General features: G+C 40.4%; 1 protein-coding gene across 1 annotated transcript; it reads right to left on the bottom strand.

The window, feature by feature from the left end:
* Positions 1 to 11,531: 11,531 nt before the first annotated feature.
* On the bottom strand, positions 11,532 to 14,348 carry LOC106583596 (CD209 antigen-like). Its single transcript, XM_014167959.2, has 2 exons — positions 13,787 to 14,348; positions 11,532 to 12,985 (listed from the first exon to the last, which is right to left on the bottom strand). Exons 1-2 carry the CDS (start codon positions 14,272 to 14,274, stop codon positions 12,328 to 12,330), a joined length of 1,146 nt encoding a protein of 381 aa, XP_014023434.2. The 5' UTR covers positions 14,275 to 14,348; the 3' UTR covers positions 11,532 to 12,327.
* Positions 14,349 to 14,904: the final 556 nt, after the last annotated feature.

Here is a 14,904-nt window from a genome sequence, read left to right as displayed (position 1 = left end):
TCCTGTGCCAGCTCCACACACCAGGTCTCTAGTGCGCCTCCCCAGTCCCGCTCCTAGGCTGGAGCCTTCCTCGGCGCCGGAGCCTTCCTCGGCATGGTGCCCAGTCCAGGCATGGTGTCCAGTCCCGCTCCATGGCAGGAGTCTTCCTCTGCGCCAGTGCCCAGTCCAGACATGGCGTCCAGTCCTGCTCCAAGGCCGGAGCCTTACTCTGCGCATGTGCCCAGTCCAGGCACGGCGTCCAACCCAGGTCCATGGCCGGAGCTCTCCTCTGCACCGGTGCCCAGTCCGGGCGTGGCGTCCAACCCAGCTCCATGGCGCTCATACTGCTCAGGAAGGAGATGTGTTCTGTCGCCTAGAGATGGACGTACTTTTGTGCGAAAAGTGAAAATCATTCCCAGAACAACAGCAAAGGACCTTGTGAAGATGCTGGAGGAAACAGGTACCAAAGTATCTATATCCACAGAAAACGAGTCCTATATCGACATAACCTGAAAGTCCGCTCAGCAAGGAAGAAGCCACTGCTCCAAAACCACCATAAAAAAAGCCAGATTACGGTTTGCAACTTGCACATGAGGACAAAGATCGTACTTTTTGGAGAAATGTCCTCTGGTCTGATGAAACACAAATAGAACTGTTTGGCCATAATGACCATTGTTATGTTTGGAGTTAAAAGGAGGATGCTTGCAAGCCGAAGAACACCATCCCAACCATGAAGCACAGGGTGGCAGCATTATGTTGTAGGGGTGCTTTGCTGCAGGAGGGACTGGTGCACTTCACAAAATAGATGACATCAGGAGGTAGGAAAATTAAGTGGATATTTTGAAGCAACATCTGAAGACATCAGTCAGGAAGTTAAAGCTTGGTCACAAATGGGTCTTCAAATGGACAATGACCCCAAGCATACTTACAAAACTGTGGCAAAATGGCTTAAAGACAACAAAGTCAAGGTATTGGAGAGGCCATCACAAAGCCCTGACCTCAATCCTATAGAAGATTTGTGGGCAGAACTGAAAAAGTGTGTGCGAGCAAGGAGGCCTACAAACCTGACTCAGTTACACCAGCTCTGTCAGGAGGAATGGGCCAAAATTCACCCAACTTATTGTGGGAAGCTTGTGGAAGGCTACCCAAAACGTTTGACCCAAGTTAAACAATTTAAAGGCAATGCTACCAAATACGAATTGAGTGTATGTAAACTTCTGATCCACTGGGAATGTGATGAAAGAAATAAAAATTTAAATAAATCATTCTCTCTACTATTATTCTGACTTCTCACATTCTTAATATAAAGTGGTGATCCTAATTTACCTAAAACAGGGAATTTTTACTGGGATTAAATGTCAGGAATTGTGAAAAACTGAGTTTAAATTTAGTTGGCTAAGGTGTATGTAAACTTCCGACTTCAACTGTATGTACTAACTGGCCTGAAAAATACTGTGGTTTTCAAAAACATATAACATTCCTAAAAGAAATCAGACTGGATAGTAATTTGTTTTCAACGTGAAGCCATGAAAGATTCTGATGCATTTGGATAACATTCCTATCGATAGCGCAATGAAGCGCTAATCTGGCAGCCCTGTTTTGAGCTATTTGGAGCATTCTTTGCTGCAGAATACCATATAACTGGACAGTACTTTAAGTGTGATAGGATCAGGGATTGAACCACCTTATTCAAGGTGCTAGATGCTACATACTCTGAACATTTTCTTGTAACAGCAATTGCCATACCCATCTTAAATACAACATGATATATGTGTTATGACCATGATAAAGCTGCGTCCAACATGACGCCTAGTAGTTTTGTTTTTTCCCTTTCTCTACATGTGTTCTATTCATCGACAAATTCAATTGGTGATCATCAGCAAGCATATATTTTGAACCAAATACAATACATTTCATTATAGAAATGTTCAACACTGTCATGACATTGGCCTGTGGGTAAGGTTTATGACCCCCCCCCATAAATACCTTTCTCCCTTCCCCTCTCTTACTGACCCTACTGAAGGACTGCTGTCCTGTTAAATATAGAGAGTCTGGGAACATCAAACAAATGGGGAAAGGAACCATATTTTGGTAATAAAACCAGTTGGAAATATGCTTGATAACGTAATGAGTATGGATGTCAGTTCGTTGTTATCTGGGACATTATGATTGATGACAGGATGACATAAACTGTACCTGAGAAAGTATACACCCTCTAGTTATCAGAGTCACATGGAATTGTTATGCAATTGAAATGTTTGATATTGGAATTGTTTGTTAGGAGATTAAATGTAATTTTAGCTTCCAAATGAGAGAATTGGGTTTTCATAAGGAAAGTGCCCTGCTTGATCAGTGGCCCACCCCTGTGAAGAGACAGGGGTTATAAACGATGAAACACATCCCTCCCCCTCTCCACTATATAAGCCTTTGACGAAAAGATAACCATGTTGTTCCAGTACGTGAGGTCTGCAGCCTCTACGTTAGAAGGACACACAGGTCAAGTACAGAACTAAGCCAACCTCGGCGTGAGCTTTGGTGGCGAATGGTATGAACTTTGAGCTTATTCACTACAGAAGTGATACTTCCTAGCCGTTGAGTTAGCAGCGGCCGCTGTAGACGTGGGCTAGGAAAGGACGGACGACGGATCCAGTCTAACAGACGGACGAAGATACCACCACGTACCCAATTCACCACCAGAGACATTCTTCCAAGTACAGGGAGATCTGTTGGCCAACCCGGCCAGCATCTACGACCAATCTACTGAAGCGCAGCTCAGAGTAAATATTTATTGCATTTTCCTTTTCCAAATGGGCGGTAATTTAGAATGCATAAGATAATGTATTTACGATAGCATAGCTGCTGTTTCTTCGTTCCTAAGTCTTCCCGCTCTTTCATTCAAGCCCAACCCCCTTTCCTTTGTGTAACCAGGTTCCGTCCACCGGGACGTTTTCTGTATGACATCATTTGGATTCTGTGTATTTGTAATTCTGTGTGATTAGTTTAGGTATTTAGTAAATAAATAATTAAACCCAATTTTGTATTGCTGATTCAACTTGTTAGCCAGGGTTCGTGAAGATAACCAAGAATTTACAACTTTCATTATGAGACTGAAAATAAGATAAGGGTTAATATTGACTGCTATCGATGTAAAATATTACTAAGTATTTTAAGAGTTTATTCGGAAGATAACAGCTCTATAAACGTTCTTCCGTGGTGCCCCGACTTTCTAGTTAATTACATTTACATGATTAGCTTAATCAGGTAATATTAATTACAGATAAATAATTTTATAGGTTAGCATGTCATATCACTTAATCCGGCATAGCCAAAGACACAACAACACCAATTTGTTCAAATCAACCAACTCAGACACCATTCTTAGTTCACTACTCATTACATTCTGATGCTGCACTGTACATTGTAAAGTCATCAGCATACATGACCACTCTTGCTTTCTTCATTACTGAAGGTAAATCATTAGTAAAGATAGTGTAGAGAAGTGGTCCTAGGCAGTTTCCTTGAGGAACACCACAGTGTATATCTTTACTGTTTGAAAAGCTACACATTAAAGGCAAAAATTCCTTCTCCTGGATAGATAGCTTTCCATCCAGGATAGAGCTGCAGACTTAAAACCATCGTTTTTCAGTTTACCTAGTAACAGTTCATGATCAATTACATCAAAAACAGCACTGAAATCTAGCAACACTGCACCAACTAACTTCCTGTCATCCATACTCTTTAACCAATCATCAGTCATTTGTGCTAAGACCGTACTCATAGAATGCCCTTCTTTGTATGCATGCTGGAAACCCATTATCAGACCATTACATGAGAAATGATCCTTGATTTGTATAGATACAATTGTTTCCAATAATTTACTTAACACATGCAGCAAGCTTATGGGATGACTATTAGGACCAGTGAATGCAGATTTTTTTAATCCTTAAGTAGTGGAATAACCTTTGACTCTTTCCAGACTTCTGGGCACACCCCATACATCGAGCACTTATTAAAAATATGAGAGAATGGGGTAAATATTTGGTTAGCTGTAACTCTGAGCAATTTGATGTTGAGATCATCTGTAGCAGGTGACTTGTCATCCGAAACAGACAACAACATCCTTTCTACCTCTTCCCTTTCTACTTGGTGAAATTCGAACCTGCATTGCCTCTCCTTCATGATACAATCTTTTATAAGGGTATATGACATGAAGTCATCAGTTGGAATCACATTCCTCAACTTGTCCACATTGCCTGTAAAATATTCATTAAAGTAGTTTGCGATGTCGAGTGGTTTTGTAATAAATATACCCGGTGATTCAACGAAAGAGGCGGACATGTTCGAATTCCTACCCATAATAGCGTTCAACGTTCAAGACCTGTACCAATTGCGCCTCTAATCCATTCAACATTAAGTCCTTACGTTGTTTTGCTGGAATATGACTCTGAATGTAATCTGCAACTCCACCCCATATCTATTTCTGTCCCTCTTGAACAGAAATAGATAAGTCTGCAAGTTGTGGATGGCGACTTGAGATTTTCTGTGAACACACTGAAAGTAATTTGACACTGTTTTGATCAGTCAGCACACATTTGGATTATAATAATGTCAAGACAGCAGTTATGGGAGTTAATGCCGGAGTTTGAATTTATTTGAAACAGCGATAATGTCAGTCTGGTAAGTTGATGCTAGCATGCACAACTGAGGTTCTGTTTCCATGTGCGTTTGGGGTTCAACCATTTACTCTATGTGGTTCAACATAGCTAACTTACTGTTTCTTAACAAACAATTTATTTTCTCGGCTATGGTTTGTGTTGTGGTCTCGGTTGTTCTTAGTCGAAAGAAATGTAACGTAGCGCACTGCAGTGTTTGTCCTGTCTGAAATCTGGCTACCTAGTCTTAACGTTACCTTAGTTTGATTTGTGTAATGCAAATGAACGTGATTATCATTGCAGTTTCCCAAAATGTGTTGGTTTTAAACGTAACATTAGCTAACTAGTTATGTTTTGTGTAAGAAAGTATGATTATAATGGCTGTTCTGATAGCTGTACTTCTGTACAAAGTATTATATTGCCCTATGTTGTCATCTAGTGGCGAATATGGGTACTGTAGCTTTTAATTTTCGAACTTTCGGTTCAGAGCTATTTCCTGTCAGAACAATCTGAGAGACAAGCCCTACTTTTCTGTCTTACTAGGCCTTGGTTAAAGATAAGTCTGTAAGTATTTTCGAGTTATTAGAACATGCTTTGCTAATTCAAATTGTGTTTCCAGAATATATATTTTTTTACATGTTTATTCTAGTTTTTTAGAATAACTGTAGAATGTGAACAGGGGTGGCAGGTAGCCTAGTGGTTAGAGCATTGGGCCAGTAACTTCAAAGGTTGCTGGATCGAATCCCTGAGCTGACAAGGTAAGAATCTGCTGTTCTGCACCCGAACAAGGCAGTTAACCCACTGTTCCCCGGTAGGCTGTCATTCTAAATAAGAATGTGTTCTTAACTAACTTGCCTAGTGTTAAAGTTGCGTCAATTCGAATCTGGTATCAGGACAAAATAGTCAGCACATAGTAACTTCAGATTTATTTGTACTTTAATTAATGCAAACACTTGAATGGTAAATGGGTGGCTCGTATATACGGGCTCTCTGTAACACCTCGCAGGGCAAACAAAGAACTGGAAATGACATCACATGTTCTTCCTTAAATACTGGAGAGACTTAGTTCCCTCTCAATGAGGGTCTGTCATAGTAGAGGCTAGAATATGGTTTAGACTTATTCTAGCCTATCGTTGGCGTACAGGTTGGTCCCAACCTCTAGACGCACTCCTGTTTCCTGGCGTAGCTGTTGTCTCTGGCGGATGTCTCATCTTGTGACTGCAAAATGCACAGTTCTCTAAAACCCTTACACCCTCCCCCCGCATATACCTTTCACCCATATCCTGTTATTGCTATTATTCTACAGAAAAGCTCCTGCAAAACCCTGTTTTAAAGCATCAGCATTCTGTCCACATGACCCACCATCACATGAGCCACTTCCTCTAACATATAGCAGTATTCAATCAGTTTATAGTTAATAAACTTATCATTATAGCATCTGTGTTATGTTATATAGGTTATGCAAACAGATAGTTGGTCAAACCCTAACAATCCTCCTTTTCACACCTGATAGGTGTGAATACTTAACCTGTTAGGGCTAGGGGGCAGTATTTACACCGCCGGATAAAAAACGTACCCGATTTAATCTGGTTACCACTCCTACCCAGTAACTAGAATATGCATATACTTATTACATATGGATAGAAAACACCCTAAAGTTTCTAAAACTGTTTGAATGGTGTCTGTGAGTATAACAGAACTCATTTGGCAGGCAAAAACCTGAGAAGGTTTCATGCAGGAAGTGGCCTGTCTGACAAGGTGTCGTTCTTCTTGTCTCTGTTTATTGAAGAGTGAGGATCTTAGCTGTCCCGTGACACTTCCTACGGCTGCCATAGGGTCTCAGAAGGCGGTAAAAAGCTGAATCGTGGCTTTGCAGGCTCTGGCTGAAAAAAAGTAGCGCGTTTGGGTAGTGGCTGGTTACAGTACTGTGAGACTCAGGCTCGTGCCCGCGTCGACCGAAAGCTGAGTTTTCTTTCCTCTGTTTAGCTAAATGGACATTCCCGGTCGGAATATTATTGCTTTTTTACGAGAAAAATGGCATAAAAATGGATTTTAAACAGCGGTTGACATGCTTCGAAGTACGGTAATGGAATATTTAGATTTTTTTTGTCACGAATTGCGCCATGCGCGAGACCCTTATTTACCATTCAGATAGTGTCTGGGACGCACGAACAAAACGCCGCTATTCGGATATAACGATGGATTATTTTGGACCAAACCAACATTTGTTATTGAAGTAGCAGTCCTGGGAGTGCATTCTGACGAAGACAACAAAAGGTAATCAAACTTTTATAATAGTAAATCTGATATTGGTGAGTGCTAAACTTGCCGGGTGTCTAAATAGCTAGCCCGTGATGGCTGGGCTATGTACTTAGAATATTGCAAAATGTGCTTTCACCAAAAAGCTATTTTAAAATCGGACATATCGAGTGCATAGAGGAGTTCTGTATCTATAATTCTTAAAATAATTGTTATGCTTTTTGTGAACGTTTATCGTGAGTAATTTAGTAAATTGTTAGCGAATTCCCCGGAAGTTTGCGGGGGGTATGCTAGTTCTGAACGTCACATGCTAATGTAAAAAGCTGTTTTTTGATATAAATATGAACTTGATTGAACAAAACATGCATGTATTGTATAACATAATGTCCTAGGGTTGTCATCTGATGAAGATCATCAAAGGTTAGTGCTGCATTTAGCTGTCTTCTGGGTTTTTGTGACATTATATGCTAGCTTGAAAAATGGGTGTCTGATTATTTCTGGCTTGGTACTCTGCTGACATAATCTAATGTTTTGCTTTCGTTGTAAAGCCTTTTTGAAATCGGACAGTGTGGTTAGATTAACGAGAGTCTTGTCTTTAAATAGCTGTAAAATCTCGGACATACGGGTTTGGTTAACAAACAGTCTTTTCATGTGCTCTGCTAGTATTTCTTCAACTTCTATGTCTACCTGTTCTGGTATCTCTAACTCTGGCATTCTATAGGCTCTACCTGATTAGCTAAACTGTCATTCATTCTTTAAAGAGATAGATCCCAGTAAACCAACTCTAGGCATAATATCTTGACCTAATATTCTAGCTACTGTCGTGACGTTGTATTAGTTAATGTGACGACTGTTGCTCATCGAATGATTAACGGTTTATAATTGCGTGATTAAATGAATTAAGCAATGAATCAAGCAATTATTAACTCATCAACCTGGGGCACCATGGGAACAGTATTTTGATTGAGTTTCTATTTCCCAAATTAACTCAAAGGATATCTGAATATCGATTTTACAACAGTCGCTAAATTAATCAATTTCCTCTACAGTCTCATTCTGAACGTCGCATAATCCGGGAATCTGCACAGACCCGGGCTTCACCAATGAGTTTACCACACCAATCTTAGTTGATTATTTATTTACTAGCAAGCTAAAATGATGATAAAAATACACATACACAAAACACAGTCTAGCTATTGATTAGGACTATGGCGCGTGTTACCCAAAATGGGGGTTTAAAAGAGAGAGAAATCAAGAAAGTACACGAGAGAAATATACATTTGGGTTCATTTGTCAGCCATGCTTATTTAAACCTAGCCTTGCCCCGAACTGCCGCTCTTATGGGTCAGAATATAATGATGTAATTACGTGTTGGAGGTCTCAGGTGGGAAGCTCCGCGTGTGTCGTTTAGGCTTCTCAATGACGCACTTCTCCGGCACAACTCTCTGGTTGTCCTCACGATGTCAGTGTCCTTCTTGGCTAAGTGGTCTGATCCCTCGCCCTTGATCTGAAAGGGGTCTTCTGAGGACAGACAGCTCTGTAGCTCAGAGCTCACAGCTTCGGACTCGAACGGTGTATATACCACGATTCAATGGATAGTGTGGTTCGGCTTGAATTCACCCGCTTAGACACAGCTACTCGTCCGTAGCTCGTGTAGAAAAAGATTTCTTTGTCTTCAACCTTGTGTTTCGTTTTGGGGTTCGTTGACTTTGTTAGACCTTCGCTGCAGCTTGGGGTCAATTAGTCTCATATGTTAATTATTCACTCTCCTGTCTTATACCCTTGGGTCAGAAGTGGGTGTAACCGCCTTTAGGGCAATTCTCTGGGCGGACCAAGTTAAGGGGCAAGGCCTAGATTTGACTAAAATCCTATTTTAGACACTACCTTCACATCTCATCTTTACCAAAACATTCTCTTTGATTTGGATATTTTCCACACAACGTACAATGTATAAACATCAGGCATATACTGGGAAAACTCTTAAAGGTACAATGTTTTCATAATAACGTCATCTCTTAACCTTTAATAACAATTCAAAAGTTACATACATTTTCATATTCCACCTCTCGTCATGACCACCGTTGTGGCTGACGGAAACCATTGTTCCAAAGTCCCTTTATTGCATGTTTAATGTTCTGAGGCCAGAATTCCATTGTGAGGACAAAGGAATTTCTCTGTGGCCTAAGGTTTATTATGGCGTGAGGGGTCATAAAACCCCCACATCTTCAGACCCCTAGATCTCTCCTCCTCTGTTGGGGTTTTGGGAGATAATCTGTAGGGTGGTGGTCTCCTGTACCCTGACCTGATCAGGACAGTCATGACACTACCATAATCATGTCCACCAAGTAAGCTGGGAACGCTTCTACCCATTTGCTATACTTATCTGTTATTGTTAAACACCCCTTCTTCCCCTTAATTCGGAATAGTTCAATAAGTCCATTTCCAAATGTTGGAATGGATATTCTACAAAAAATGTTTTTGTTTAAGTAATTATCCTAACCTGTTCTATCGCCTGCTCTACCATACTCTCTACCATACTCCCCCTATTTATACATGGCTCAAGCCATGTTTCAATTTTGCTGCCTATCTAAACAGTGTCTTTGGTAAGGTTAGTAAATTATCCTTATGTCAGCCCTTCTCTTGTAGGATTGCCCCCTTTCATTTTCCACATGTCCAATTCTCCCTTGGGCATTCATCCTTAGCTACCCTGTAACAATTCTCTGTCTAGTGTCTTATCTTCTTTAAGGTTTAACAACTACTTTCAACAGAATTATCATATCTTTTCCTAGCGAATTTTACCAAACATAACTTAAAATCAAAACTAAAATACATGCCTATGGAGCCGATAGTCTCTCCATGAATGAATATCCTAAAGCTAAGCAAACCAAACTAAATTCTCTTCCTATCTTTTATTCTTATTATGTCTTTTCTGTCTGTCCCAGTATTATTTCTGTCCTCACCTGTTTATAATTTAACTTCTCTAGGGCCGGCGGGACGAAATCATCCCACCTACGTAACAGCCAGTGGAATCCTGTGGCGCGTTATTCAAATACCTTAGAAATGCTATTACTTTAATTTCTCAAACATATGACTATTTTACACCAATTTAAAGACAAGACTCTCGTTAACCTCTTACATCTAGACGTTCCGCTAGCGGAACACCTGCTCCAATATCCAATGATAGGCGTGGCGCGAATTACAAATTCCTCAAAAATACAAAAACTTCAATTTTTCAAACATATGACTATTTCACAGCATTTTAACCTGTTAGTGCTAGGGGGCAGTATTGACACGGCTGGATAAAAAACGTACCCGATTTAATCTGGTTACTACTCCTGCCCAGTAACTAGAATATGCATATAATTATTGGCTTTGGATAGAAAACACCCTAAAGTTTCTAAAACTGTTTGAATGGTGTCTTTGAGTATAACAGAACTCATATGGCAGGCCAAAACCTGAGAAGATTTCAAGCAGGAAGTGGCCTGTCTGAGAAGTAGTGTTTCATCTTGGCTCTTTTTATTGAAGACTCAGGATCTGTGCAATAACGTGACACTTCCTACGGCTTCCATAGAGTCTCAGAGCCCGGGAAAAAGCTGAACGATATCGAGGCAGGCTCTGGCTGAAACACTTTATCGCTTTTGGCAAGTGGCCACTCGGAGTACTATGGGCGTGCCCGCTTCGACCGAATGCTTTCTTTTCCTTTGTCTGTTTACCTAAAAACAGATTCCCAGTCGGAATATTATCGCTTTTTTATGAGAAAAATGGCATAAAAATTGATTTTAAACAGCGGTTGACATGCTTCGAAGTACGGTAATGGAATATTTAGAATTTTTTTGTCACGAATTGCGCCATGCTTGCCACCCTTATTTACCCTTTAGGATAGTGTCTAGAATGCACAAACAAAACGCCGCTGTTTGGATATAATGATGGATTATTTTGGACCAAACCAACATTTGTTATTGAAGTAGAAGTCCTGGGAGTGCATTCTGACGAAGACAACAAAGGTAATAACATTTTTCTTATAGTAAAACTGACTTTGATGAGTGCTAAACTTGGTGGGTGTCTAAATAGCTAGCCCTGTGATGCCGGGCTATCTACTGAGAATATTGCAAAATGTGCTTTCACCGAAAAGCTATTTTAAAATCGGACATATCGAGTGCATAGAGGAGTTCTGTATCTATAATTCTTAAAATAATTGTTATGTTTTTTGTGAACGTTTATCGTGAGTAATTTAGTAAATTCACCGGCAGTGCTCGGTGGGAATGCTAGTCACATGCTAGTCACATGCTAATGTAAAAAGCTGGTTTTTTATATAAATATGAACTTGATTGAACAAAACATGCATGTATTGTATAACATAATGTCCTAGGGTTGTCATCTGATGAAGATCATCAAAGGTTAGTGCTACATTTAGCTGTGGTTTGGGTTTATGTGACATTATATGCTAGCTTGAAAAATGGGTGTCTGATTATTTCTGGCTGGGTACTCTGCTGACATAATCTAATGTTTTGCTTTCGTTGTAAAGCCTTTTTGAAATCGGACAGTGTGGTTAGATTAACGAGAGTCTTATCTTTAAAATGGTGTAAAATAGTCATATTTTTGAAAAATTGAAGTAATAGCATATCTAAGGTATTTGAGTAACGCGCCACAGGATTCAACTGGCTGTTGAGAAGGTGGGACCAAGCGTCCCACCTAGCCCATAGAGGTTAATAAAGATTGATTGTTTGAAGAAATAACAAAGACGCTCCTGATGATTCGAATTTTCATTACACCAATGGTTGTAACGCGATTCTGATCGAACCAAATATTAATACATTGAGCCCCTGGCCTGAGAGGATGGAAGTTCAACATGTAGATAGATGGAGTATGTTAATGTTTACTAGCTGGCCTGGTGCAGCGTTGCCCATGAAAGGAAGTTCGGCTAGCAAGCAAGCCTTTTAGACAGGTAGCCTAGGACAACAAAAACTAAATGCATGTACTGTATGATAGAGTCATAGACCGTTTAGGCAACATGAAAGAGGATAATGGCATTAGCGTTTCTCTACAAGTAGGGTGAGTCAACATGTTTGTTCTACTTGCACAAACCACACACACATACACACACACACACACAAACACATGGTTTCGTAATGAAACAAATGTGTAGTTGAATTTCTTCTGCTACAGTGTCTTATTGTCTCAGCCTTAGGGCTATATCACGATGGCAAGGCATATGAACTAACAGGTTATAGAGCAATTTTCTATCATTGTCTGTGCAATCGCCATTGCACAGACAATGAGATATGTAGAGATATGTAAGTGTTACCAAATACATGCAACTTAAGAAAATCATTCTAAATGAAAAGGAAAACTTAAGCATTGGTATGTTAAACTGGAAATAAATGTGACAGATGCATAATTTGCTGTATTAGTTATTTTGGTTATAGTTCAGTTACAGTTAGGCCATTTTCTCACATATCCAAAAGTGCAATTCGTTGCACGGTGCATCATGCCAGCCGTTGTCTGTGGTAGAAAGATCGGACCATCGCGCAGCACAATCCTCCTCCATTCCGTTCTGATTATTAGGCTGTCCCCTGCCCCAGTACCCTGTGGTCAGTGCTGTGCCGTCCACCCACTTCCAGATCCCCTCTTCAACTCTGTCAGTCAGACCAATCCAGAACGTCTCCTTGCTCAATCCATGGATAAATACATATTTCTCTCTGCTGTTTATGACCACCAGATCTGCTCCTCTCCTCACACAGTCCTCTCTGCTCCCCTCCCAGGTTTTCATCTCAGTAGAGATGAAGTAAAAATTGGAATTGTAATACCTCCATCTCTGTTGTGTGTGTTGTTCTACCACAGAGACCTTTGCTTGAAAATTATCTCTTTCAACCCAGAGTTGGTCCCTCTCTTTAGTCATGGCGTTGTACCTGGTCCTGAATTGGTCTTGTTCAGCTGAGGATTTGGTTTTACAAACTAAGATGTTCTCTTCAAAACTGCCCATCTCTTTGTTATAATAGAGAAACAGGCCTATGATCCCAGCCAGTAGGAGAACACACAGCAGCCCCGACACACTGCAGCATCTCTGGTGGATCTCCTCTCTGAGCTCTCGGTACCTTGGTTTCTAGCCAGTGGTCTACTCTTTGGGGTGACATCCTTTATCTTGCTTCCGAAGTAATGAGAATCGATAGTGTCTTCATTGGTATCAAGGTCCTCAACCCCGGTCTGCTGCCCGATCATTCTCATGATGAAAAGTAGAGTTGGAATAGATTTCATTAGACATCGCCATTTTCTGACAGACTTGTTGCTTTATTTTCAGAGATGTATAGCATTTCTTCAAACTAACCACCAATGGACAGGAAACTGTCATACCAAGATGACTATAAATAACCATGTGTATGGTTGGCTGTTGGTCATGATGTCAGAAAATCTCCAAACAGTAGTGGGACTTTTTTTCTGATATCTTGTGTTTTCTTCTTTGTTGTCTTTTAATATCTGGTTCCTTTTTGCTTTCTGATACTGTTGTACTTTTTGTAACACTTCATTTGAAATAAAGAAACTGAATATTTACTGAGCTAGAATATTTAGAAATGGTATTCTCTTGTAGTAATGGACTTAGATGTTGTCAATGCATGTGCTCTTGTAATTCATTGCTGTATGATTGTCTTGCTCCCTCCATAGTTCTTTTTAAAGCTTCAAAATAACTGACAGTAGGCCAAGTCAGTTGTCTCTATAACAGTATTTGCCATTGATCTAGTTTATATTTCAGTTGTTGATATCACTTCATCCACTTTAACTATCATAAATTATTCTTAAGCTGGATTGACTCAACTTTGGCTTCAGTGGGGGTGGCAGGTAACCTCGAAGTTAGAGCGTTCGGTCAGTAACCAAAAGGTCGCTGGTTTGAATCCCATAGCCGACAAGGTGAAAAATCTGTCGCTGTCCAGTAAAAACTGGACTTGTAATACCTCCATCCCTGTTGTGTGTGTTGTTCTACGACAGAGATCTTTGCTTGAAGATCGTCTCTTTCAACCTGGAGCTGGTCCCTCTCTTTAGTCATGGCGTTGTACTTGGTCTGCAACTGGGCTTGTTCAGCTGAGGAGTTGGTTTTATAAACTAAGATGTTCTCTTCAAAACTGCCCATCTCTCCGTTATAATAGACAAACATGCCTATGATCCCAGCCAGTAGGAGAACACACAGCAGCCCCAGACACACTGCAGCATCTCTGGTGGATCTCCTTTCTGAGCTCTCAGTACCTGGGTTTGTAGCCAGTGGTCTACTCTTTGTGGAGACGTCTTTTGTCTTGCTTCTGGAGTCATGAGAATTGATGGTCTCTTTGTTGGTATAAAGATCCTCAACATTGTCATTATCAAACTCTACATTGGCATAGATTTCATTAGACATCACAATTGTCAATAACAGTTTCTGAGATTGTACCTGACAGACTCTGCTCTAGTTTCAAGCTGTACAGTGTATCTGAGACTTAACAGATGGACAGGAAAGTGTAATATCAGGAAGACTATAAATAGCAATGTTCGTGCAGTCAAACAGAAGTGTGACTTTCTTCCGGTGTCTTCTGTGACTTCTCTGTTGTCTTTTAATATCTGATTCCTGTATTCTGTTGTAGTAATGGACTGAGATGTTGTTAATGTATGTACTCTTGTAATTCATTGCTGTATGATTGTCTTGCTGTAACGGTTGTCCAAAGGAGTCGACCAACGTGCAGCGTGGAATATGTTCATCTCATGATTTATTTACTCAGAACACAATAAAAGTAATGAACAAAGAAAATACGACCGTCACGTTCTGTAGACACACAAAGCAATACAAAAATAAGATCCCACAAACACAGGTGGAAAAAAGGCTGCCTAAGTATGGTTCCTAATCAGAGGCAACGATAGACAGCTGCCTCTGTTAGGAGCCATACTCGGCCCAACATAAAGAAATACAAACATAGAATGCCCACCCCACCCCACACCCTGACCAAACCACATACTCCCTCCATTGATCTTTTTAAAGCTTCAAAATAACTGA

The sequence above is a fragment of the Salmo salar genome, chromosome ssa22 (genome assembly GCF_905237065.1).
Source record: "Salmo salar chromosome ssa22, Ssal_v3.1, whole genome shotgun sequence".
Taxonomy (NCBI): Eukaryota; Metazoa; Chordata; class Actinopteri; order Salmoniformes; family Salmonidae; genus Salmo; species Salmo salar.
This window is presented reverse-complemented; position numbering and strand designations above follow the sequence as displayed.

What these genes read in the sequence shown, in the direction of transcription:
- LOC106583596 (XM_014167959.2), bottom strand. Translation starts at nt 14,274, where the DNA reads ATGTCTAATGAAATCTATGCCAATGTAGAGTTTGATAATGACAATGTT. An exon ending in ACAGATTTTTCACCTTGTCG is followed by an intron (nt 12,986 to 13,786) that starts GCTATGGGATTC and finishes CTAGAAACCAAG; the next exon opens with GTACCGAGAGCTCAGAGAGG.